Source organism: Prinia subflava, chromosome 16, assembly GCF_021018805.1.
Source record: "Prinia subflava isolate CZ2003 ecotype Zambia chromosome 16, Cam_Psub_1.2, whole genome shotgun sequence".
In the NCBI taxonomy this organism is placed as follows: Eukaryota; Metazoa; Chordata; class Aves; order Passeriformes; family Cisticolidae; genus Prinia; species Prinia subflava.
The window spans coordinates 17,949,279-17,975,831 of record NC_086262.1 but is presented as its reverse complement, the minus strand read 5'-3'; the positions used below and the strand labels follow the sequence as shown (position 1 = coordinate 17,975,831).

The following is a 26,553-nucleotide window of genomic DNA, read 5'->3' as shown; positions in this document are numbered from 1 at the left end:
TGGAGAGTTTAAATGACCCTCTGCCACCCTAACTCATTAATAAAATCAAAAAGAGAACTCAGATAAGAGCTGCCTCCTGCCTGAAAATGCATTTTAATGAAGAGCTTTGAGAAACCCATTGGGGTAAATATTATGTATTGGCAATGAATGTTTCTTTCAAGGCCTCAGAGGAACGGCTGGCACGGTGCTGAGGCTCTGCCTGGGCCGCAGCTGCCGAGACACAGGGCAGGGACTGTCTGCAGCGAGGGTGGGCACTGGCCCATGGGGCAGCCTCCCTCCACCCTGCCCTGGGGACACAAAGTCCTTGTCCTCGACCTCCAACAACCCCCGAGAGAGGGCACAGCCTCCAGAGTTGTCCCGAGGGGTGCTGGGATGAGTGGTGCCTGTTGACTTGGGGCTGGCATAGTGCCCACTGCCACCCCCCAGCCGTGAGCCTGTGCAAGCTTGGCTGGCAGAGGGAGCTTGGCTGGTCGTGGGGAGCTCTCCTCCCACCAGCAGTCCAGGCCTGTCCTGCAGCAGTGGAAACAGAAAGAGAATTTACATTTGATTTTCAGAAGTTACATGAGCTTCCAAATTACACACTGAGTGTCATGAGAGCAGCACAGGTGAACTCTGATCCCTGCTGCTTCATAAGTCACAGCAACTCCTCTGTCATCTTTTGAGCAAGTAGCTCCTGTGTCTTTTCATGTTTGAAAATTATGTTAATTTCCAGAATATTTGTATTATAGTACCTTGGCTCACAAATGCTCCAAAGAGTGGAGCAATGCCTGTGTTTCAGTAGCCCTGAGGTAACTCTCTGTTTTCTCTGAAGCTTTTTACAATTTTCTGGTTTTCCACATCTCTCAGTTTGTGTCTAGGCTCTGAACCAGCATTTTAGGAGGTTCCAGTGGAGGTGACATGAAGGCCAGAATGTTCAGTCGTTTATGTTAGAGCTGATACTAAAGCTTAGCTCAAAGGTGCCCTTAAGCTAGACAGATAGCTTTATAGGGGTCTTTAAGATGAAAGCTCAGCCAGAGGCACCTTAAAACTAAGCTCTTCACCTTAGAGAAACCTCTGGGCTAAGCTTTTGGCCTTTGAAGTATTTTTGAGTGATGCATGTAGAAAGTAATAATTATTTCCTCATACACTCCAGACAGCAGGTTCCTCCACAGGTAACCACAGAAAGTGTGGTCAGGTTTCAGTGGGATCAGTAGCACAGGCGAATTGACACGAAGGAAGGTCTTCTTGGGAACTGTTCAAAATGTGCCTTAAGTCTCCAGGTCCCTGGTGCCAGCTTGGAAGTGGGATGGAGCGGTGAAGGGAGCAGCTGGCTGGGGGCTGACAGGCTGCCCTCACTCCTGTCACAGAGCAAACCTCCGTCCACAGGCCCTCACACAAAATCGTTCGCTTGGAGCGAACTTAAAAGAGTCAATTTTCTGATTTGGAAACTTGCATTTGTTTTTATGATGACTGTTACACGTACCACCAGCTCGTCAATTTTGTTCTGGCTGTGTTGACCACAAGTGGGTTTATTTTCCTGATGAGTCATTCCAATGGTTCTAACTCGAGTTGGTCAGGCACCAGCAGCTGCAGCTTCATGGAAGTCCTTATGACTCTGGAGGGAAACCCAGAGAAATTAAGTTTACAACAGTCCTAATTCAAGCTGGAGTCCTGAAAGTTTTGATTAAATGCAGTTGAAATGGTGGCTCTCAATCATTTCTGCCGGGAGAGGGTCACGAGTGTTGCTTGTGGTTTGGTAAAGTAAATCACTGAGGGCGTTGTGCATGGTCTGTGCTGAAGCTTTGTCTCCAGGCCTCGAAGCTGCAGATTTTATTTAAAAAGACACAAATGAGATATTACTTGTTTGCAGGAGACAAACTCCACCTGTGGGGAGATGTCTGCTGTGCAGGGCAGGAACTCAAAGCTCTGCTCAAAGACACACCTGGAACAACCGGCCCCGTCCGCCCCGCCCCGCCGGCCCCGCCCCGCCGGCCCCGCCCCGCCGGCCCCGCCCCGCCGGCCCCGCCCCGCCGGCCCCGCCCCGCCGGCCCCGCCCCGCCGGCCCCGCCCCGCCGGCCCCGCCCCGCCGGCCCCGCCCCGCCGGCCCCGCCCCGCCGGCCCCGCCCCGCCGGCCCCGCCCCGCCGGCCCCGCCCCGCCGGCCCCGCCCCGGGTGCGCTCCCGCCGGCTGCCGGGCGGGGGCGGTCCCGGTGCTGTTGGCGGTCCCGGTGCTGTTGGCGGTCCCGGTGCTGTTGGCGGTCCCGGTGCCGGTGAGCGCCCCGGTCCTGCGGGGTCACCGGCAGTCTCGGCGGGGTCTGCCCGCTCTGGACCTGACGTCGCCGCGGCCGTGCTCGGAGTGGCCCAGCTCGGCCCGCCCCGACCGGCGCTCAGCCGCGAGACGAGTGCTCGTCTTTAATGAAACAAAATGTCGCTGAGGGATTCTTTTATCCAGAATACTTTTGATTGTGAGTGCTCCATCCTGGCGTTGGAGGAGTTTGAAAATTATTTTTCTTCTCCCCCAGTCTGTGCCGGGATGCTGCTCCCCACACTTCTTCCTCTGATCCCATTCATGTGTGACCATCGGCCTCTACAGGCTTCCTGGAGCTCAGACTTCCTGCGATTTTCCTTGTCTAACGGCTCCAACAAAAGCATAAGCTGAATTATATGCGCATTGCCAAGATATCTCTGGAGATATTTCCATTCTGTAACTCTATTTTCCTCGCTACAGATGGGTTCAGCTGTAGCTTCCCAGCGTTCCCCTGTTGTCTATATTTAGTCAGTGCTTAAATCAGCACAAAGGTGCCTTCTGTCATCCCTCCCACTCGGAAGGGACCTGATGGAGGTTGCAGGGAAATGCTTCAGAGTGAGAGGGAAGAGTATCTGCCGGGGGCTGAGCCTCAGAGGAGATCTCGGGCTGTGACTGCCTTTAAATGGAGTTATTTTAATGCACTTGTGGGGAAGGCGGGATGGTGAGTGTGGTGTGACCAGGATGACCTACCAGTAAGAAGAAACAGGGGAATAGTCTCTGTTGTTCCTGCCACAGGCAGCTTTGTGTATTGGTGGAATTGCTGAAACCGTTCTCCTGCCCAGGGCCAGAGCCAAGGGTGTTTGTTTTCCCCAGCATCATGGGCTGTATTTGACAGCCACAGGCACAGCTCAGTGTCTCTCATCATTCCCAGAGATGTGTTTAGCTGCTCTGCTGGCTGAGTAGACCAGATGGGAAATACCCAGCGACAGCTTGCAGCCCCTTGGGTTTTGGGTGCCATCTCTATCAAGTCTACCCAGGAATGTCACAGGTCACATGAAGGGTCACAGGGGACACACAGGGGACACACTGAAAGCAAAAAAACCCCAATAGTTTGTGATTTGACCTTTTTTTTCTCTGCAGGGAGCTTTGCAAAACAAGGTCACCGAAAAGGTCTCAGAAATTCCTTAAATATGTTTTTGTGGTGGAGCTGCGCAGGTGTACTTGCTGCACATGAGATGCTGCTCTTGCTGTGAACTCCAGTCACCCAACAAACCATGTTTGATACTACACTCTAAATAATTTTCTGACATGGATTATAAAAGAAAACCAGGCTGTCAGAGGCTGATTTGGCTATTTACACACTCTCAGCTTTGTAAAGCCATATGGTGGATTTATTCACAATCAGCAGATCCTTTCAAATGCACGTTCATGTCATTTAGTAATACATTTTCCAGTATACCGCTCAGCACTCTGTTTTCTCTGTTTCCTCTTCCAGCGTGTGATCTGGGAGCGGTCAGCTGGCTGCAGCCATGGGCCACCTCTTGTCTTGGCAATGCACATTCAGCAGTATAATTAAGCACTTACATTAGTGAGTTCTTACCAGCTCCTGTGGACTTCATCAGCAGTTTTTGTCCCTGTTCATTTCCATTGCTGCTGGCTGCTATTTTCCTTTCTGTGCAGTGTTGCACAACAGTGCAACTTTTGGCTGTGACAAGGATGGCAGTGACAATTCCTGTTGCATGAGCAAGTCCTGGCCAGAGGACACCTGGTGCAGATCAAGAAGCAGGGATTGGCCCCATGTGGGGTGAGCAGGGGCTGCCCACGGCTGTTGTGTGCCCCCATGGGTGTCCTGTGCCTTCTCCGAAGGCAAACAGTTCCCCATGTTCCTCCGAGGGTTCTGTGCCCTCACTGCAAGCACATGCACAGCTGCACAGCAAAGGCATTGCCTGCAGAATTACAGTCCCCTGCTGCTTGGCCTGCCCTGAAATCTTCTTGTTCTTGTGCTGGCTTTGTAATTTCTCAAGGGTAGTTGTCCTTGAGATGAAAGATATTGCAGGTTTGCTGTGCTTGGTGTCACTCCTGTGTTGTTGAAACTTAAAAGCCATAAAATTCACGCTGATGGATTTTCACATGTGAGTCTGTGAAGGCCATGGAGAATGTTTCTGATGGACTGTCATGCCCATATTTTTCTGACACCCATTTTTGGAGGGCAGGAATGAAGGGAACTTTGCTGTTACATCTTTGACATTCTGTTCCCATAAATTTGGATCTCAGGAAAATGAAGCACCCGAGCCTTTGTCAGAGCCCGTTGGCAAAATATGTGTATGATGGTGGTGGATAGGTCTAAAATAGACTCTGCAGTCAGCAGGATGAAAAGTGACTCTTTCTTGTAGGTTATGGCAGGTTGGAGTGGAAGGGCTGAGCGAGCTAAGTGTGGGAAGAGCTCTGGGGACAAGCTGGGGAACCAAGGGTTGCCAGGGGAATGCCTGCAATTGGTGTGGGGGAGCGGGGTGCTCAGCCTTCTGTTCAGGACATCCTTCTGTGCCCGTGCCCTGTGCATTGCTGCCCGGTGGCAGAGGGAGTTGCTGATATGTGTGACCTGGTGAGAAATACACTGTTCAGCTGCCTCTTTGTCATGAGCACAAGGACTTGCTCTGTGTCAGCAAACAAGGTAAGGCTGCCACTGGCTGGCACCCAGCAGCTGCACGTAGACGTGTGAAGGGTGGGTGTGCAGCATTCCATGGGCTGCGCTGTGGCCACAGGACACGTGGGTGGATTGACAGTGCTCATGCTAATGAACCAATTAGTCTCCATGCAGGGATATTTCTCCCTTTAAATGTTCAGAAATCACTCATAAACATAACAGAAATTGAATCAGTTTTGTTCATTCAATTGGATTCGAGGGCAATTTGGTTTAATGTTACTTTGCATATTGTTCCACTCTCATATTTGGGGGAGGAGTTGTCTGTTTTAGTAATTTTTGTTAAAGGACAATAAAATCTTAATGATCACATCATCATATTTCAGTGTAGACTTCTATGCCTAATGTCATGCTGACCTCATTGCTGATGTTGTTATATGTAATTCAGGAGTCTTGGGAAAGGCAGGTGTGTGTGTTCCTCTGTGCTGGAGCCCATGTGCTGCTGCTTGATTCATAGCTAGGTCGGGGTATTAGATTTCCTTCCCCCAGGCATTTTATAATCTGTTTAACATAACACAGTCGTTTGTCTTGTTTGCTGACTGCTTAACAGATGGATATGTGATTTTCATAATTACTATAAGAACGTTAATAAGACGTGATATCTTTTATTAATTAACAGTTTTCCAGGTTTATTTTTCCAAATGACATGAGGTAGATTATATGTAAATATTAGTGACATACAAATATTAGTTTTACAGCATTGCCATTCTGAGAAGTCAGGAAAACTTTTAAGGTTCCTCATGGTATCTCTTGTTTTTCTTTTTCCCCTCCCCATAGCTGTACTTCATGAAGATTCTTTGGTAGCAAAGAATGGGTTTATGTTTAGGGGCTTGGTCCAGGGCTCCCAGGAGACCTGCACTCCTGCCCTGCAATGTGTTTCACTCCAGATACCCAATTAATGCCTGTCAGTTTTGGCCTTCCACTGTCACCTGTGGTGGAGTTTGTTACTCCAGAGGAGTAACAAACCCAGAGGAGCAGACAAAACACCAACAGGGACAGGCCTCAACTGCAGCAATGCTCAGAGTAGCTGTTTTCAAGTAAAAACTTACTCCTTAGTGTAGACTGTGTTACACTGGTTCAGACGCTCCAATGCTGAAGCATGTGGCCTTAATCTTCAGAAGTGGCAAATCCTATTTACTGTGTAAGTATTTAAGCTAATTATATCTCTGATGTGAGGAACATGTGACAAACTGTTCACACTGTATCCTTTAAAAGACATTGATATCTCAGACCCTCATGAAATACTCTGTGCCTCATTCCATTCTTGGAGTATTGTATGTGTTCTGCAGTGTATTTAGCAATAGTATAATTTAGTAATAATATAGAGGAAATAAGTATGTTATGGCAGGATCATCTTTATTAATAGAATAAGAAATAATTCATAGCAAGTTTTCCTGGAAGCACCATGTTTATGTTGCTGTTGCACAGGTGCATTATGTTGTTGCTGTGCAGCTGTTGAATTACAGGAGAAGTCTGAGAAACAGGAAGATGTCTGGGCTTTTCTAAAGCCTGGCATAAAAAGCTTTGTAGGGAAAGACTCCATGTGAATAAAGGGCTGCTAAAATGCGGCAGAAGCTGGTTGGTCTAATTGAAGGCAGGAGGGAAAGCCCTTGGGGAGCAGCTGCTCCCCGAGCTGGGCTGGGTGTGTGGCAGTGCTCGTTACTGGCGCGCTGTTAATCATGTACAGCTTGTACCAGCACCTGTAATGGCACGTCAGAGGTCAAGGCCAAGTAGATCAATTTATCATTTGACCTTTGGGAGGCAGAAGTCTTCACCTACTTTGCATTCAATGAACTGATTCTTCCCTTTTCTGCTCTGAGGTCCCGACTCGTTCTCCATCATTTGGGAAGAAGAGGGCTGCAGCTTGTCCTCTGCCTGCAACCTGGCTTCCCAATTTCCTTGATCTTGGTTTAGTCTGGTAAATTACTGGCCTTTCTCAAGTCATGCTAATTAAGGCTCGTATGATTGGGACTTCATCCCAGATGTGGGTTATGGCTTCCCCAGCTTGCTTATGTGACTTAGAGGAGAAAAGCGAATTGACTTAGTGCAGTGCAATCACAGTCAGTCCTTGCTGCACTGCAGGAGCATAGAGGTAGGGCTGCAGAGCACAGCAAAGTGTGCACAGGGCTCAGTGGGGATATTAACACGTGGTGGGGGTTGTAGGCCTTCCCAGGGCACCACACAGCAGCCCAGCACACTGTCTGCAGGTACAGGGGATGGTCCTGCACGAGGCCTTGACCATGAGGGTGTTCATCCAGACAGGGTTCACCCCCCGTGCATGTCCCTTCATGGCTGGACGGGAATGGTCTTTGTTGGATGGTGCAAGCTGGTGCCCTTCCTGAGCCTTGCCCAGGCTTGCGAGGCTGGAAGAGAGGAGCACCAGTCCCTCTGGGTGCTCAGCTGGCACAATATTTATAAACTGGCTGCGAAGGACTCAGTTGTCTGTGCTCCTCTGGAGACCAAGATCCTGACCTGGTGTCTGTGTCTCTGGGCATCCCAGGGAAGTTGTGCCTTGGATGTGTTCAGCACTGGGGATGGTGAAAAGCTCTGGGTTCCTGCAGGGTGTGCAGCTTGGGGGGCTCTGCCCTGAGACAGCCTTTTCCCTTTGGAGTTGTCCCTTAAATATGGGCCAGCCAGCCACCAGCCCAGTGGCTGACACCAATTGTATGTGGAGAATTGGAGTATAATTACCCCATTTTTCCTGCATAGTTATCTCTTCAGATTTGTGAAGCTAAAGTGCTCTCTCTGCTGGAATCTGTGAGCTGAAGGACTTGGAGCACTGGACATGATAGGAGAAATTGTACAAGGGCTTTAAGTGCTCTCCTTCTCAGAGTACTAATTGCGTGCCATGAACTTCCCCGTGCTGGCTCTGATATGAGGTGCTGAGGGATGTCATGAAAGCCCTGTTTTCCCTTCCTTACCAGAGATGGGCTTTCAATTAAAGCATCTCAGACCTGGTCAGTGCAGGTGAAAGTGGCCACTACCTGCATTGATCCATAGTTTGATCAGTCTCCAAGGCTGAGGTGCTGCAGAGTGAATGTCCTGCTTCCAGGGAGCAGTTCCCTGTCCCCTGTTCCACCCACGGGAAGGGACAGAGAGGGGGCAGCAGTGTCTACCTGCAGCTTCAGGTGTCTGTGCTGCTCACAGACCTGTGGCAGGCAGAGCACAGGGCCCTGGGGCTCTCACTGCCAGCCCTGTCCCCTGTGCCATGGTCATGTGCTGTCACCAGTGCTTCTCCACACAAACTGACCTCTGGCACCAGCCAGTGAGCTGGTGCCCCATTGAGGGCACTGAGCTAACTATCAGTTAACCAACAGAAATAATTCTTACAACTTTAAAAGAAATTTTGTTATCTATATTTAATGGTTAAAAGATAAGGGTATTGTTCTAACCCAAACCAGTAATTAGGAAAATAGATTTAGTGCTCATGGATAGGAGGGTAAAATAAGTGCTGTGAAGGAAGTTCTGTACTGAGCATAACATTGGAAATTCGATTCAATTTTTATTCATGTACTGTTTAGATCCCACAGAAAGCTGAGCATTGAACTCTTCAGCCTCTCTAATTGAAGCAAAAATCATTGGAGTGGAAAGTGTCCTGGCTCTTCAGGAGATGTCAAAGTACAGAACATGGCGGACACCTGGGGGTTTGGGAAACTGTGACAGCTACAAGCTGACCTTTGGCGAATTTAATCTGCAAATGGATTCCTGCTTAGGACAGCTAATGCTTTTAGTTATTGTAAAGGCTTGTTCCTAGATTTTAGAAAGCTGAGAATAAATGGATTTCATGATGCAGCTCCTATGTGTGTTGCATAACAAACAGGTGGCTTCTGAATCTATTTAAATGATACAGTGTATTGAAAAACTTTGCGGAACTTATGAATACATAAGTATACTTCATGCACAATGGGGAAATGATTTTTGCTACTTAATAAAGGAGAAGGGACTTGGCACTTGTTAAAATGAAAATACTCTGAAGAAGGTGTCTACTGAAAAGGAAGGGAAGGAGGTCACTGGTTGTGTTTATGATATTCAATGGCGTTGCAGGGACTCGTTACTCAGCTGGGCATTGCCTTTGGCCTGGGCTTTGGCATCTGGGGTCTGATGGGAGGAGGTGATATGGTAACTACTGCTGATTCAAAATCTGTCTTTATTTTTGTTGTCTGAAGCTGCTGTTGCCTCCTACAGGACACCTGCAGGTGAATGTAGCTTGTAGACAGAGGGAACCCAATTCCTGGGGACAGTGTTGTGGTGTTGTTTTAATCTTTCTTTTGCATCTCTCTTTTCCTGCAGGAGGTCCATGTCCTTGGGAGACAGGACACCACAGACACGGGTGTCAGCTGGCTTGCCCAGAGCCAGCAGCAGTTCCAAGTGCTGTGGTGTGCTGGGGTCTGGTCCCCTGTGCTGTCACATGCATGAGGAGCTGCCAGCAACACAAAAATTATTTCTAAAGTCTGATATTAGTGCTGTGGCTCTCTTCAGTCTGCAAGATATCCTCAGCATATCTGTACTGTGCCACAAAGCCATGGCCAGGTCCTGTGCCTTTTCACAGGGGGTGAATTCAGACTAACCTGTGGCTCTCACCCACTGCAGCCAAGAGCAACCTCAGCCTCAAATACAATGTGTTTTCTTGACTTAAACATGTGCCTGGTGATTATAGGCGTAACTCACATTCCAGGATAATTCAATGAAGGCTTGGGCATGGAGCCTTCAGGCTTATGCCTGTCGGATGAATGCTTCTGGCTTCTCACATTAGTAATCCCTGTATTAATGAGTGGCCTGTGATGTGGTATGGTTGACTGACAAATCCTGAAGTTATATATGCATATGAGTCAGTGCCAGAGTTCTCCAAGGTGCAGTTTTACAATCTCAGTCTCTATGTGACAGCGTGTTAGAAAACATCCTGGGGAGGCAGGCAGCTGTGGGCCTAGGAATTCCCCTTTCCTGCTAAGGTCACAATGGGTAGAAAAAGCTTTCCCTCTCACCCCTTGTCTGAGAGTATTCTCACACTCCTCCAAAAGGCGTGCGGTGCTTGTGCGGCAGTGAGCTGGGGTGGGGGTGTGCTGGTGTGGGGGTGTACTGGGTGTACTGGTGTGGTTTTGCAGCACAGGTGTGGGACATGCTGTGCAAAAGATGGAGTCCTTGAGCCCTCTTGCTCAGAGGTGCTCTCTCCTGTGTTTCCCCTGGAATAAGCAGCCCCCAAGCAGGCAGTGAATCTCAGAAGAATAATAATACAGGCTGTAAAATCTTGCACCTTCCCAATGAGATTTTAATTATGATACTCCAGTTGGGAGAGGAAATCAAACTGCAGTGCACCACTGTATTTACAATGTTATCCACCATCTTTGTCCATTCCCTCTGCATCCTGCTGTTTTGGTAACAATTACACTCCCTGCTGATGTGGCGCTGGGCTGTCAAGCAGCTCCTGTGCCGTGGCACGCCGAGCTCTGCAGTTCCTCCACGGTGCAGGGGTCTCGAGGGTGGGTGGGCACAGGGTGAAGGTGCTGCGGGGCCCGCGTGTGCCAGCTCCCAGCTGCACCCGGCCAGTGCCAGCGCTGGTGATGTTCTTGTGCGGAGTGAGCCAAGACAGTGCCAAGGTGGGTCTTGACAGCAGGATGGAGCAGTTGAGGGAACTTGCTCCTGTGACTTTCCTCCCTGTGTTTGCCAGTGACTCAGCCCGTACCAAGGCTTCTTCCTGGACTCTATCGAGACACAGAGCCCTTCCAGTGGGCAATTATTTCTCTTTGGTGTGCACCAGATGATGAGTCCAGAATACAGCCTGTCCTTTCAGAGATGTATCCTGAACAGGAAAGTCCTCCCTTCCCCCATAGCCCTTGCGTTCATTCTCTTCTCTGGATGCCACTGATCCCCCCGTTCACATCGACCTTTGTGGCTGTAAGTCACTGAACATTCCTACCCCTTCCAAAGTCAGGACAGGGTCAGTTTGGGCCAACTGCCCGTGGGCACACACCTCCTTAGCACTGCTGGCATGGCCACCTCCATGACCCTTACTGCAACCCCTGTCCCGGGACACCCAGCGTTCATATGCTCTGGCTCTGCCAAAAAGGGGTCTGCCGTCAGCCCTCGGCTGGGCTCTCGTGTTTGGGGCAGACAGGTCAGGGAGCAGCAGCCCTTCTGCCTGGAGGCTGCGGGAGCTTCCCCAGGGACAGGGGTGTCCACCAGGGCCAGTGACGCCCCGGGCAGGAAGGAGCAATCCCAGGGCAGGTGTGTCACCAGGTCTGACAGCATCCCGCGGCAGGAGCGTCCCGGGGCAGGAGGGAGCGTCCCGGGCAGCAGCATCCCCGCGTGGCAGGAGCATCCCCCGGGCAGGAGCATCCCCCGGGCAGGAGCATCCCCGCGGTGGGAGCATCCCCGGGCAGGAGTGTTCCTGGGGCAGGAGCGTCTCCGAGCAGCACCGGCTGCGGGGCTGGGGCTGCGCCGCGCTCCGCCCGCCCGCGCGGTGCCGGTCGGTGCCGTATGGGAGGAGCCACCGGGCACCGCCGCCCCTGCGCCCCCCCCGCCGCATTTGGCGGCCGCCGCCGCGGAGCAGGGCGCGGGGGGGGATGATGGATCCGCGGCTGCGGCTGCTGACGCCCCGCGCCCGCCTGCCCGCCGTCAATGGAGGAGGACGCTGAGACCCGTAAGATCAGCAGCAGTTTCCTGCGAGACCACAGCTATGCCACGGAAGGTGAGCCCGGCCCGCAGCCCCCGGCCCGCCCGCAGCAGGTGAGGCCGCCCCGCAGCGGCCCCGGCCCCCGCCCGCACCGCCGCGCCTCGCTCCGCGCCCTGCCCCGCGGGTCTCCCCGCCCCGGGGCCGCGGCTGTCCCGGGACCGGCGCCGCTGCCCCGGCCCGGGCTGGGCAGCCCCACGGCGGCGGCCCCGGGGCTCGGTGCGAGCGCGGGGAAGCCGCTCCGGTGACTCAGCAGCGCCGGGTGTCTCTGGGTGGGCTCCCCTGGGCCGGGCTGGTGCCTGGCGGAGCGGGGGCGGCTGAGCCGGGGCACCGAGAGCCGCCCGCAGCAGCGCTCGGGACGCAGCCGGAGCCGTTCCCGCCCTGTTGCGGAGCCCCCGGCCCCGCCGGGCCCCTCTAGGAGCCCCTGCGCCTTCGCTCCTCCGGTTCCGGGAGAAAGGGGAGTCCCGACCCCTCCGCAAGCCCTTCCCCGTTGGAGCGGAGCCCGCGGGGCCGGAGGGATGCGGAGCTCGCCGGAGCCAGAGGGATGCGGGCGGCGGCCGCGGTTCGAGATGGGCTTGCTCAGCCCCGAGGGCGTTCGCGGTGCTGCAGGTGGCTGGAGCCGCTCTGTGTGGTGCGGGAATAGGCAAACGCTGGAACAGCTGTCTCGGGGCTATTTTCTCTACGTGCCGCTTCGGGAAGGTGTGTGAATCCTGACTGGAGCGTTGCAGATGAGAGGAGATGCCAAGGCTGCTGGACATGGATAATGTCACAGCCCTGGTGAGGCTCATGGTGCGGTTGAAAGTGGTTTCCCATAATAGCTCAAGAGCGGAGAAGATGGTGTGGCCATGTTCGGCTCAGGCATCAGAGCATGAGCTCAGCCTGCACATGATACTGCAGCCACCACAAAGGCAGCTCCACCAGCAAGGGGTGAAGGACGGATGGGGATGGAGCTGCTGTTGCCTCTGCTATCCCCCCTGGTAGCTGAAGAGCTGTCAACTTCACATCAGCTCTGTCACAACCTCCCTTTGCTCTCGCTTCAGGAGGAAAGTACAGCTGATGTAAAGCAAAACCGAACCCCCCACCCTTTCTGGTAGCACTGACACCTTCAATGAGGCTTCAAATACCAGACTCCATACCAGAGTCTGAGCAGGCTTATTTATAGCTTAATTAGTAGCCAAAGAGGCTTTCCCTGACTGTGTCATCCTCATGAGACTTAGAGGAAGCCTGACTTTAGTAATTTTGTCACATGGCTAAAGGAGGGTTTATCTAGTAGGAAATCTTTGGCTTGATATAGTAATGGAAAGCTTTGGATACCCGGTGAGCCAAAGAAATGGTTGTTCCTGTTGCTTTTTTGTAGCTGGAACGCGAGTGCCCGGATGCTGGGGAGGGCTGTCCTGGGGCATCCCGGGCTCTGCTGCTCTCCTTGGGTGGTTCCCACTGCGCCCAGCAGGACCTGCTGTGGGGCAGTGCTGGGTGCACTGTGGGGAGTGGGCAGAGCTGCTGTGGGGCTGTGATGGACCTGTGGAGGCCATGCCATGCTGACGGGATGTTTCTGCGGGGAGGGGAGGTGCGAGCCAGTGCTTCCAGGAGGGTGCTGTGGCCAGGATGGGACTGAGCTCCCATACCTCCCAGTTGACTGGCTCACATCATCATGTGCTGTGCTCTCTGAAGGATGAATTTGCTGTTGCTGCATTCTAAAAGGCAGCTGCAACAGCCAGCAGATGTAAAATGGGGCTATAGCTACCATGTTGTGACCTGCTGAGAACTCAGATTTTCTGGTGGAGAAGGGTGGAGGGTTGAGATGAGCCCACAGTGATTTCTGCAGGTAATACTGGGAAGGTTGGGGATTTTCAGTGGTAAGATCCAGTCTGTCTGTAATCTGTGGCTGTATGCTGGCATTTGCAGAAGAACCTTGTGTGTTGTGCTAGGGAACCATAGCAATCCTCTCGGTAGAAATGAAACAGAGGCATTTGTGCAGTAGACACCGAATCAGCCTGTGTGATCCCTGCTGCGGTGGCAGGGCAGGGGGAAGTACAGGAGGGGATTTAATGGCTGTGTATCAGCTGGGAGATTTTCTTCACTTCGTGCTGAATAGAACTCTTGACTCCATGCAGTGGTTCTGCTAGAGGGAGGCTGACTGCACTTTGAAATGGTAGATTCTGCTAAGATAAAAATTTAGATAATTCAGTTTAATTTTTTCTGCACGTGAAAGCAGCATATGCCTAAAACGCTGTGGTATCTAGCTAAAAAAGGTGGAAATCCTTTCAAATGCTGTGCAGCAAGTGCAGGCTTGCTTTGGAAACGAAGGTGTCTCTGGTGTGTCAGCTGAGGGAAATAGCGAGGTTATGTAATTTGCTTTAGTGAAGTGTCGTTGTCACTTAAATAGGTCTGGTATTTTCATGCAAATGTGGAGTGAGGATGGTATTTCACAAGCGCACATTTGAATGCCTTGTTCTTGTGCAGCTCAGAGCATTGCTGAGAAGAAACGCGGCCCTTGTGCTAATTCGACTCGGGTTGCCAGGGAGGTGCTGAGGAGCAGCCCACGGCCCCAGTCGTGTCACAGGAGATGCCGGGCACAGGGAGCAGGGCGAGCGGGTTGCAGGGCAGTGCCAGCTCAGATGTCAGAGCACTGCTGCAGATCTCACATGAGAAATGTCTAGAAAATATGGTTGATTTTTTCTTGTTTTGCATAAATCTGTCTTCATTGGCAATTCTGCTGAGTGCCCAGCCAAAAGTAGGACAAATTGAGATGTTTGAATACAAACAACCATTGGGGCAGCTTCCACTTCTAGCTGTGCTTGTTGGAGATGTGGCCTTAAGGGTCTTCCCCTGCCCCAAGCTGCCCATTCCAGCAGCGGGACCCAAAATGCCTGTCTCCTTTAGGCTTCAGGCTGTGGGTGTCACCTGTTCAGTGCAGCAGTGCTGTTCACCTGGCATGTCTCAGAGTTCTTGCAGCAGCTGACAGTTGGATAAATACCTCCAAACAAGAGAGGAATGACATGAATGGTGCCTTCCATGAGCCCCGCCCTGAGCTCTACCCAGCCTGTGCTCAGCAGGTTCAGGTGGCACAGTGGGACAATGCCTCATACTGCTCCTCCATGTCTGTGCACATCTGCCCTGTTGCGGGTATCCCCTGATGAGGGAGGGATGCTGAGCACCAGGCTGGCCTGGGGCCACGGGTCCCTCCTGGGGCAGGGGTTCTGGTGGCAGGGCTTGGTGGGCCAGGGCCAGGCTGGCACTGCCTGTTCTGTACCCCCATCTGTGAGCTCAGCCAGGAGCACAGCTCATCTTCTCACAGGCACCTGGCTGTTGCTGATTCACCTCTCCAGCCCTGTCTCTGCTCTCTCCTGATGTTGCTGGAAGTCCTTGGCTTGGTGTGGAGAGCTCACAGGCCTTGGCCCCACAAACAGCCATGGCAGAGTCACCCTTTGGCATGAAGATGTGGAGACACTGAGACACAGCCCTTCCCACCGGCATGTTGCAGTAGACAGGAACTCTTCCAGGGCGTGGTGGGTGCCCTGCACCCCCAGGGACCTGCTCTGGGGAGGCACCGGCAGGAGTCTCTGAGTGGGGTGTGCATTTTGGGTGTATGCTTTGGCCATTAACACAGTGCACATGTCCCAAGCCCAGCAATGGCTGTGGGTGGCACAGGCGTGGTCCAGCCCTGGCACCCACGATTTCCAGCATGGCACTGGGAAGAGGAGTAATGGTCTCACCTGGGCTTCATGGGGAGGTGGCCATGGCCAGGTGTTTGTGCTGTTGGAGAAGGGTCCGTGTGAGTACTCATGTCCCATGGCCGTGGTGAGGGGCTGCTATGGAGGGCCATCCTGGCACCACCTGAGGGATGTCCCCATTTCCCAATGGCTCTGCCAAGGGACTTTCTCCCCTGTGGGCACAGGGCTGACCCTGCTGGGGCTGCGTGGCCTTGGGGATGTGCCCTGCCCTTCTGCTGGGCAGAACAGTCATGACACCTTGCAGCCACTCCTTGGCTGCTCCCCACACCCTTTTCCCAGGTCTGGCTAATGGCTCTGCAAGTCTTTAATCTCCTGAGGGAGTGTTTCCCAAACCGAATAGGTTTTGCTGTTGAGAAATCTATCACTAAGCCTTTATTTCCTTTTCCTGATTTAATCTTGTTACTCCCTCTGTAACCCTCTGTCAGCCTCTCAGTCCTTCACATCCCGCCTGTATCCCTGTCCTGCCAGCGTGCTGCAGGAAGGGGCCCTGGTGCCAGTGCCTGTCTGCCCTGACGCCAGGAAAGTTTGCCTCAAGCTCTCTATGGTACAGTGGTTGCTTTTTTAAAAATCTGCATGTAGTCTCCAGGAAAGCACCAAGGGAAGCATTTCCCAGTGCTGGGTTAGGGCAAGAGCTGTTGGGAATTGCTGTTGTCGCAAACGATGCAAGTTTGGAGATTATCTGCACTGAGATTTAATTAATCCAGGAACCTCTGTGAAGTTGTTTTATCAGAGGAGTACTTTGGTCATGAAACACAGCCCCATCCTTTCTGCTTTTTATTTATACACACGTTCTGTGTTTAGATGTCCCTTCCTCTTCCTGAGCCTGTGCTCCCCCCGGGTGGGAATGACCCACAGACACGTCTCCTTCTGCCTAACACGGGATTGCTGCAGAGGCACAGCATAACTCAACTGTTTGCTGTGCTCCACGTCAAAGCCGATTTGGGGATACTTTAATCTACAGATTAATGAGAGAATAGATGTGCCTTGGGACTCTGTAATCTAGAGATTACCGAGGGGACTGGCAGCAGGTAATGATGTGACTGACCCACTGGAGATGGACTCTGAGGAGGGTGCTGGTCACTGGTGATAGCTTGCATCCCTCTCTGTCTCCTCAACTCTGTGCAAGAACCAGGCTCCTCCTTCCCCAGTGCTGGGGAAAGGCACCACCAGCAACATGGAGGGGGTCTGGCCTTACAACCTGGAGTTACCCTGCTCCCTGTTGCTGTGGGGTCCCTGTGTTTTGGGACCTGCTGCAGCAGGTCAGAACCCAGCAATGGTCAGGCCCTCAGGCCCAGGACCCTGGGCAATGCTGTGGGTGCTGGCAGGGTGGTCCTTGGGGTCCCAGCCAGAACAGCCCCGTCATCAGGTTTCGGAATGGAATTGAGGGACTTGGTGAAGTGGTCAAGATTTACTAAATGAGGAGAGACCACCTCTGGTTCATGAGCCCCCTGAGCTGAACATTGCAGAGGGTAGAATATTATTAGTGGAAACACTGCATGGTTGCTCTGTTTGTGTGTTGCCTGTTGTCTGTAGGAGCCAGGATGCTGGGCTGGATGTGCTCCTAATCTGACCCAGCAGATTGCCCCTGTGGCTGCTTGTGGGAACAGGAGTCTGCAGGGCTGTGCCAAAGCCCTGACACCTCCTCCCAAAAGAGCTGGTGAGATCTGGTGCCTGGAAGGTCAGAAGTTGGAAGGGCTTAATGCCGTGGCAGACTAGGTAATCATCAGCTTCCCTAACTCTGCAAGCTGGAGCAGAGGTGTGCCCCTACCAGCAGGCTTAGAATCATAGAATCATTAAAGTTGAAAAAGACCTCCAAGATCATTGAGTCCAGACTTGCTTGTTAGTGATTGGCTGGGGAATAAATCCTTTGAGAATACCCCTTGGAAATGCTGCGGTGTGAGTCGGTGCCTCTCGTAGCCGCTGTGGGAGGTGTGCCGGCTGCTGCAGAGGTGAGGCTCGCTGAGCCGGCACGCGTAGCCGACCCGAGGCGTGTTGACCCGGTAGGATGCTGATCAGGCAGCTTAAAAATAGCGGCTGCGTCCTCCCTGCTCCTCCCCATCGCGGCTGTGCGGCTGCGGCCGATGTGCTGAGCAGGCACAAAGCCGCAGCTGCGGGCAGGGCTGGCACGGGCAGCGCCGGGGAGCGCCCGGGGCGGGCTCCGGGCACTGCAGGCACCTCCCGGGGCTCGGGCAGCCAGGGCTGGTGCAGCTGCTGCGCAGCCGGCCCGCCCGGAGCTGACCAAAAGACCCAGACACTTCTCATGTCAGCACCCGTGTGCAGAGCTGCTGTGACTGCCGGGCACCTGGGAGCCCTGGGCAGGGGCACCTGAGCTCTTTGCAGCATTCCCCAAATCCCCATGAGTTGGGGAGCTGGTGGTTGCCCTGCCCTGAAGAGGGGCACAGTGAACCCAGAACTGGCCTGGGCCTGACTCCAGTGCTCTGGGAAAGGGTGAGATGCCACCTTGGCCACCTGCCCCAGCGCTTGGGCACTGGAGGCCAGATGTGTGGACATTGGCATGTTGTTTGTGTGGTGTCAGGAATGCTGTCCCCAGGTCACCTCTATGCCATCCTCCCAGTAAAGGTGTGATTGGGCTGTTGGAGTCAATGTCTTCATTGTGGGCAGCACTGGTGGGTGTTTTCCCTGATGCATTATGCACCTGATTTCTGAAGGGAAAAGGGTCGCCCTCTCTGGCCCAGGGATGGGGCAGGTGGCTGTGTAGTTTGACTGGGGTTTCTGTTGCTTTGGTTTTCAGCCTTTTTCTGCTTATACCTCCAGCAGCACAGCCCTCACTGCAGCTCCAGCTCACTGTTTCAGGTTCAGCTTACAGAGGGTGTTGTGGTACTCTGAGGTGCAATGTGTACCCTGGGAAGGAGGTGAAGGGCCAGACAGGTCAGGAGCTCTGTGCTGTGACACCGCAGGAAGCTGCAGGGGCCCTGGCAGTGGGGCTCAGGGAGAGCAGGATTTGCTTCCAGGCAGCTGGATATCCAGAAGGATCCTGCCTCCATGGCAGTGCTGTTTGTCTGCATTGCATAGAGCTGCTGTGCAGCCTTTTTTTTTTAAAGCCTGTTTCCTCACTTCTGCCACGAGTCAGCTGCTCGGCCACGCGCATGGACCTTCTCTTCCAATGTCGTGCTACGGCAGGCCCTGGGAGTGGAAATGTAACTGGAATAGAAACCAGAAACCAAAGCAGCTGATTAATCCCGCATTTTGATCTGCTCTGTCCTGCATTTCAGCTGATTCCCTGGTTGTGGTCATAAAACACAACCATTATCTCAGCTTCCCCAATATGCAAACAAATTGCTGTGATTTTCCTATGCTTGGATCAGTCCATATCCATATTCTCTGAACAACAATAAAACATTAATGGAGATAAAGACTGTTATCTCCCTCATGTCTATTTTGTCATTGGAATAACAACTTTAAATGTTAAGAGTGCTGAGATTTATAATGCCAAGCCTGCTCAGCAAAAATAAATCATGTTTCTTAGAGCACATTACCATTTATTGCTGCTGTATTATCTGAAGCCAAGAGTCGGTGTTAACCCTGTGATAATGTCCTCAAAGGGGATTTTAAATAATTTTGTAGTTTAATTTAAAAATTCTGTTGACTGCCTGGTTTGATCTGCAGCTCATTTTATTAGTGCAAGGGTTATCAAAGCCAAACCTCTCCAAATGCTGATAACGAGCTCACTGAGATGTCCAACAGTGGAGGAAGCCCTGGACCCTGAAAGAGCTTCAGGATCAGCTGTGGCTTCAGTGAACCCAGCCCAGCTCAGCCACACAAGCAGAGCTCCCTAAATGTGCTCACTTTCAAGGTTTTGCAGACTTTGGAAGACCGGTGGATTTTTAAAGTTTCATCTTGGTGTTTTCATTATTGATATCTGGGTCCTCATCAGCTGATAGCAAGAGAGACGTGTCTCAGTTGTGATTTGACGTGTGACCTGAGCTGGTGTGGCTCTGCAGTCAGTGTCCTGGGGCCCTGCCCTGCACCCTGACTGCAGTCAGGGATGGAGCAATGCTGTGCCACAGCAGTGCACAGTGATGGCCAGCCAGCTCCAGGCCGGTGTTCTGTGCCCATGCTGGGTGTTCTGGGTGTCCCCTGGTTGGCTGCAGCTGTGTTACAGTGGGGGTGGTGCCCCTGGCTGCCTTGGCAGAGCTGGTGGCAGTGCTGGGGTCCCTGCCCCTATGCTGCTGTGTCCCCAGGTGGCCCTGAAATGAGCAGTGCAGCCTTGGTGCCGAGTTATCTGGCATTTCCTTGCATTCCCTTTGTTAGCTCTGTGAGTAAAGGCAAGGCAGCTGGACCCTGATGAACAGCAGCTTCCCTGAGGGATGCAGGCATTGACCAAACACCACGTGCCTTTGCCTGACTGCCCATTCCTGCACCGGCCTCAGAGCTGGTGAGCAGGGGTGACAGATCACTTCCCTGGCAGGCTGAGTCAATTTTACTGAGCGAGAAGGGGACAAGGTCAGGGAGCGCAGGGGCACCACCCCTTGAGTCTGCCTCACTGCAGAGCTCAGACTGTGAACTCAGATGGTGCCAGATGCTGGTCAGTGTTAGGGGGGGCTGTAGCTTGTTTAACACCTGGCTCCTTCCCACTAAACTTGCACAGGCACACAGTGCACATCACTGGGTGTTTGTTCTCATTTGTTTGTGGTGCAGCTCCTGCACAAACCTGCTTCTGGGAAGAGTGCCCATCTCATGTGTGGCATTCCAGGGGCACTGGAGCACTGGAGACCTGCAGTGTCCAGATGTGCATGTGTGAGACTGTTCAGCCAGCATGAAATTGCCCACAAGAAGACAAGCTTTGCTTCCATGGGGTCCCACTCTGTAGATCCCTGAGGTACTGTCCTGAGGGAGGGGTGCATGGCATTGCCCCCTGAGGCAGGAGGAGCACCAGTGGAAGCTCACCCACCTACTCCTGCCTGCAGATGGGACATACCTGCTGTTCCTAGTCCTACTGGAAACCTCCATCATGATTAGGGGGACCCCTGCACTTGGAGCAGGAGATGGGGTTTGCTGCTGGAGGTTAGATATCAGCAGAGGTGGAGGTTGCTCCAACCTCAGCTGGCAAGTTGTCCATGGAAACATGTGTCTCTGTGGGATCTGGGGAATGGAAGAGGGAGAATTAGAGAGGCTGTTTTGGAGAGCCCTCCCTCACAATCCCTAAATAAACTTGGCCTTCGTTTCACAGGCTGACAGATTCTTAATTATAATAACAGCATGAGCAGTGTTGCTTTGTAACTGGTTCCCCATTGAAAATTTCTGGCTCGCAGGAACGGTGTGCCAGATGTCTGCCCGTGATTGCCTCTGCTTGGGAAGATCTGTTCGGGTAACACTCTCAGCTGGAGGATACGAGTCATGCAGGGATCCAGGGGTACTCTGGTTGTTTGCCTGATTTCTTGGCAGGAGCCAGAGTCCCATCAGAATGTTCACAAGTGTCTCTGCAGCGGTTTCCTTCTGCAGAATTGCTCTGTTTGAAGGCACCAGAGTAAACAGAGACCTGCACCTCTCTCAGCAGTGACAAACTCTTGAGTTTTGGCTGAGTTTTGGTGACAGTGTTTCTCTACCCTGGCCTTAGGTGAGGTCTCTGCTCTGGGGGCTCATGCAGCCACCAGACCCAGCATGATCTCCGTCTGTAGGCCATGGCTGGAGTCCTGCAGCGATGGGACCCTGCCTGCCCTGGTGATGCGGTGAGTCCCAGGAGCTTTGCTGGCTTTGCTCAGCAATGCTCTTGAGCTGAGCTGTGCTTCTGCTGTGCTCTTTGTGTTGAGTGGAAAGCAGCCCAGGGGGCTGGGCAGAGGGGCTGGAGGGAGGCCCAGTCGCTGTGGGGAGCCTCTGGACTGTTGCTAGCAAGTGCGTTGTGGCGATGGAGAAAACCCAGTGCTGATGTGCTGTCGTTCTGCTGGCATCCTGGAGGTATCTGAGGGAAGCCCCTCTGCCCATGTAGAGCTCAGTACAAGTTCCCCTGCAGCAGAGGTCTGGCTATGGGTCCTGTTTCATACTGTCATTTGGCAGCTGGATGTGACGTTTTTATTAGGAGCCCTGCAAAGTGCAGCAGTGAGGTGTTACTGATGGAGCAGCTCCAGCTGTGACAGGGAATCCAGCTTTTTTCAGCAATGGAAGTCATCAGGCAGAAGAACATTGGGCATAAAAACAAAGCCGGAGATTGGTACCTGTGGCATTAAATGGTCTAGTTCACCCAAGATTGTGAAGATGATGCTGTGCAGAGATTACCTTGTAGCTGGGGCTGCTTCTGGTGATAGTGAGGCCAGATCCATGTGGATCTTGAGATGGTCAGAGTTCCTCATCATTGCAGTGCCCATCAGTGGCAACAGTTTCTGCTGACAGGCTGGTTTGGAGGTCAGCCTGAATCAGGCACTTGAGAGTTCGATCTGGGTGTGCGTTGAAGGGAGAAGAGGAGCTCTTGGTTCTCATCCAGCACACCTTCTCTAGCAGGTCACAAAGCACTTCATAAATCTTACAGATGTGTTTGTTGATTCCTGCCCATTAGTGCAGGGCTGGACGTGGCTCTTGCTTTGAAGCTGGAGCTGAAGTCTGCAGTGTTACCTTGTTTGCATGGGGCTCTGGGGAGGACACTGAAGCCTTGTCATATTTGGACATTTAATCGAATGTAAGAACTTTCTAATTAGGATGTTTATGAGTTAATCACATGTGACACTTCATTTGCTCCCTGCTGCAAGCCTGAGATGTGTGTGAGGATGTGGGGAAGTGGATCATCCTTTTTTTGGCTTTATGTCACTCTAATGCATTATCTCCATCTGGTAGTCTCCTCCCTCCTTGTGTCCCTCAGCTGGAAGTGTGTACCAGTGGCTATTAATAGATGAATCCTGCAACAGTCTGTTCTTGCAGATGGGATTCTCAGCTTCTGAAGCCTAAAACTCATTACAAATAAAGCAATACACTGTGTGGTCCTTAATACAATTAGCCTTGCTCTAAGTTAGGCTCTCGGGGGCAAAGGCTGCCATCAGTTTCCTTGTGAAGGTTGCCTCAGAATGTCGTGGCCTGTAGATCCCAACCCACATGCTCCCTTGCCCTGCCTGATTTGTGCTTTGTCTGTTAAATACAGGTGTGAGATTCCCACCCCTGACACCTCTGGCTGTGTGGTCCTAATGTCCCTTGTGGTCTACAGGACTGGGATGGGAGGACTGTGGCTCTACAGGTCTGTGTTGCAGAAGGATATTGTCTTTTGAGACCTTTGACTTACCACCTATTCTACCATCTCCTTGAACAGCCAAAACCAGCCACAGTGCAAGGTGTCCTCCTTGCACCAAGGCTCTCTCTCAGGCAGGCAGAAGCCATCTGCCCCTTTCTGATGGGGTATTCTACCTGTGGAAGGAGGCAGAAGGGCAGAGGAATGTTCACAAATGTTTTGGGGACCCCTTTTCTCAGGGATGAGCAGTTGTGAATGGAAAACCCCCTATGGCTGTGGACAGTTCGTTGTGTCTCCACTTGCTAGTGTGCATGTCAGTGTGCCTGGCTGCACACACGCACACTTGTCACTACATCTAGTGAACCTTCTGCTTGCTGGGCTTGGAGTCATGACTCTTGCCTTTTTTCTTCACTTACCCCTGCCCCTTCCCAGCTCCCCAGCTTCTCATGGGGCAAGTGGGTGAGTCCAGCCATGGACCTGCTGATGTGGGAGCAGCAGGAGAGTGGTGCAGGGTGAGCCAGAGCCCTCCTTCAGAGGCAGGAGGAAAAATTCTGCACTGAACTGCCAGATATTGCTCCAAATTGTGCTCGTGTCTGGTGTGTTTCCCTTTGCCAGGGACCCACGCAGTCTGGGGAACCAGAGGGGCTTTGGAGTATGATTCTTAAAGGCTTTGTTTCTTTAACTAAGAGGGCACTGCTTTCTCTTGAGAAAGGGACCTGTGTTTTTAGATGCATTTTACAGCTCCTTGCATGTTTTGGAGGGACACATCTCTGCAGGAATGCTCACGTTCCCATGTGAGCGAAGTGTCTGTCCATGTCAGGCCAGGTGTCTTGCCCTGTCTCAGCCTTTGCTGGGGATGGGCAAAGCACCTTGCCCGGCTTCTTGAGCGTGTTTACAGACTGTGGCCTGACCTCAGGGAGTGACCACAGCAGTGAGCATGGCTGGGGCCAGCCCTCCTCTCCAAACAGGCGCACCAGCTCTGCTTTGCAGTGTGCTGTCCCACAGTATGGTGCAGCCAGGCTGAGGAATCCGTGGTTTTCCGCCTCCCTGGCTGGGAATGATTTTCCTGGCTCCAGGGAGGAGCCGTGCCCTGGTTTGAGGTACTGCTGTACAGCTGAATTCCAGACTTGGGAGGCACTTTGTTCTTGATCTCCTGATAGCTGCTGCCTCACCAGACCTCTTTCTTTCCTTGCCATCTGTTTCTGACAATGTGCAAAGTTATTGATGAGGTGATGAAGTCAGAGGGCTAGGGTTTGCCAGAAAACGGCTTTTTTCCTCTGCATAGGCAGACTCAGGCCTTCAAATGAAACCAACCCCTGGAAAACCTGTGTGTCAGGCTAGAGCAGCAGCTGCTGGGCTGGTTGGTGGTCTTATGACTAGTGGGTCCAGCCAGTACCTTCTCAGTGCATGTGCAGGCCTGGGAAGAGGTGTGGTAATTAGCAGTAGAAAAACACGCCGTGGGAGCGGGTTCTCCCTGCTGGGTGCTCCTGTCCTTGTGCCCTCCTGGGTGAGCCTGTAACAGGCAGCCTTGTCGGATTGAGCCTTTGCTAGTCCTTGGCAGTGCTATTTGGAGGCTGGAAAGCTATTTTAGCTATATTTAATTACAGTTTTTTCTTGCTTAGTGACTAGCTACAGTTATTAACATGCAGAGGAAAGTGTTACAGGAGATGGGAAGTATTCAAGATATTCTTTTGTCCTGTCCTCCAAAAGACAGAGAACAGTACATTTACCAGCAAGTGCTGCTTTCTGACTAGCAGAGTTTGCAAGCAGTTTGCTGTGTTTCTTTTACTTTTCTAAAGCCATTGATTTTTGTAGTGTTGCAATTAGAAAACAAGCCTATAAACCGATGTATTCCTGCATTTTAAAACGGACTTTCAGTCTCCTGCTGTCTTTTTATTGGTTTCCCCCTTCCTAGCCCTGCTGAATGTTGCTTAAGTCAGCATGTTGTAACTGGCCTGTGGAGATCCAGGTCTGGTTGGTGTCACTTAAAACCCAAATGGCTTTGCAGTAATGTCACTGTTCCTGGACTTCCTGAGCAGGAGCAAAGGTGCCCACTCCCGCACAGCTCGTACTGCATCTGTATTGACTGGGAGCATTTGGCTAATCACTTCCTGTAATTAAATTCTTCACTAAGAATAAAGTTAATCTTCTCAGAGCGCATAAAACCTGACCCGCAGCCTGAGCAGGCAGAAATGCTGCTGTTTATAGGCACCTTTATCCAAGTGTAAAGGGCCCATTCCCAAAGCAGAAGCAATTAGGATAATTAGATATTCCTTGTCCTGAATCAGGGATATATAGTAATAAACTATAAGTCATATGGTAGTTTTGTGCTTGAGGCTCCATAGATTCTTGAGGTTGGAAGGGACCATTTTGCCCATTCCTCCTGCCTCTGGTAGGACACCACTCTGCTCAGCCCTGGGTGTGCGATGGGATCACCAGTTCTGCTTGTCAGGCTGCTGGGGCTGGCTGGGGCTTTGTTGGGTTTTACAGTTTTTAGATTTGCATTTTCTCTGTTTGACAATTCTCAATAAGTTTGGCAGAGAGAAATGGATGAGACTTTCCCCAACTTTTTTTCTTTTTGTTTACATAAACACATTAATAAACTAATTGCCCAAATCCTTGCTGGCTGGCAGAAGCATTAAGCTTGCTATGGGCAGCTGACTTAAACCATATGGTTTGGTCCCAAGGCTTCTTTGGGTTTTTAGAAGAGGTTTAAAAAGTGTTTGCATCATGTTGAAATATTAAAATTCCAAGCACAAATAATTCTGCATAATTTATTACTCTTACTGTAGCTTTGCTCATACTCCCAAGTTCAGCTTCAAAGTACTGCGTCCTCACTCCTCATTAATTATGTACAGCAAAACAAAACAACATTAAGTGTCAATCCAGGCATTTCTGTGTTTCATTGGATGGAGAAATTCAGACTTCTTCTGTAGTCATATCATTTCTTATTCAATTATTAAGAGCCAAATTCAGAAGGAAGGTAACCTTCCCAGCATCCTTTCCTGGAACACAGACTGATCAAAATCAAGTGGTTATGGAGAGAAAGTATGTGGTACCTGGAGGATGCCAGGTACTTGCCATCAGCTGTTTAATTTGGACAATTACAGTACATTTGTCAGTTCCACTTTTATTCAGAGTGAAATCCACTTGCCAGTTCTCACACACTGTTCCAGTGCAGCAATATTTCATCAGCAAACACTGTCAAGGGTGTCCGATATGACAGGGCTGTAATCAGTCCCCCCAGTTTATTTTGTAATACCAGCTATCTTTGCAGCAAATATTGTGTCTGAAATCAGAAATGTGGATGAAATGTGCAGCTATGCCCCAGGGAACCAAGTGCCAGGGAGAACCTGAAAACAGAACCCTGGCCTGCTTCACTGTGAAACCTGGTGTGCCAGGTGAGTTCTCTACCATGATCTGGGGTTCCTGCCCAGATCAGTTCTGCCCCAGCTGATGGACTGTCATGCAGAGCACTGGGTACAGGCCCTCATGGTCTGCATTCCTCCCATCATGGAACAGATATGGGTACCAGGAAGATGTCAGCCCCTGCATTAGACGGGGCTGAATAAATCAGTGTGCACGGATCGTTGAGCCTCTTTGTTGTAAAACAAATGGCCTGTGGTCAGTTAATCATATAAAGAAACATCTCCCAGACCTCATGGCATTATTCATAAGTACTAAATCCGCTTGCAGTTTCATAAACAGAACCTCTGTTAAAATATGGGGAAATCACAGTCTGGAGTAGTGGTTAGAGATGTGGCTCCCACACACTGTGGGGCAAAAGGAGCAAGAGATTTTGTTTTTCTTGTGAAGGTCTTGTCTCTCTTGTCTGAACCATCCCTTTGCTTTGAGCTCCCAGGTCTCCTTGTGCTGGACACTTGTGCTTGCCATGTCTGCCCAGTCTTGTTAGGTGTTGTGGGAGCCCTGTGGTGGACACGTGCCCTGAGCTGCTGCTCCTTGTCCCTGGCTGATGGCTGTGGAACCTTCAGTCCCCCAGTGTCACAGCCCCTGCAGTGGGATGCCTGTGGGCTGCCAGCCACAGGTGGGAGCGA

At 51.8% G+C, this 26,553-nt stretch overlaps 1 protein-coding gene across 2 annotated transcripts in view; it reads left to right on the top strand.

The window, feature by feature from the left end:
- The window catches only part of PPP2R2B (protein phosphatase 2 regulatory subunit Bbeta), a 54,555-nt gene that overhangs the window by 1,555 nt on the left and 26,447 nt on the right, over window positions 1–26,553 (top strand). Inside the window, exon 1 of one of the 2 annotated variants that reach the window (XM_063413846.1) lies at window positions 11,260–11,611. The exons of the other annotated variant lie outside the window; for it this stretch is intronic. Within the exon in view, the coding sequence (XP_063269916.1) occupies window positions 11,542–11,611 (70 nt within the window). The 5' untranslated portion in view covers window positions 11,260–11,541. Of the gene's footprint in view, window positions 1–11,259; window positions 11,612–26,553 lie in introns of those variants that run through there. 2 annotated transcript variants of the gene reach the window in all.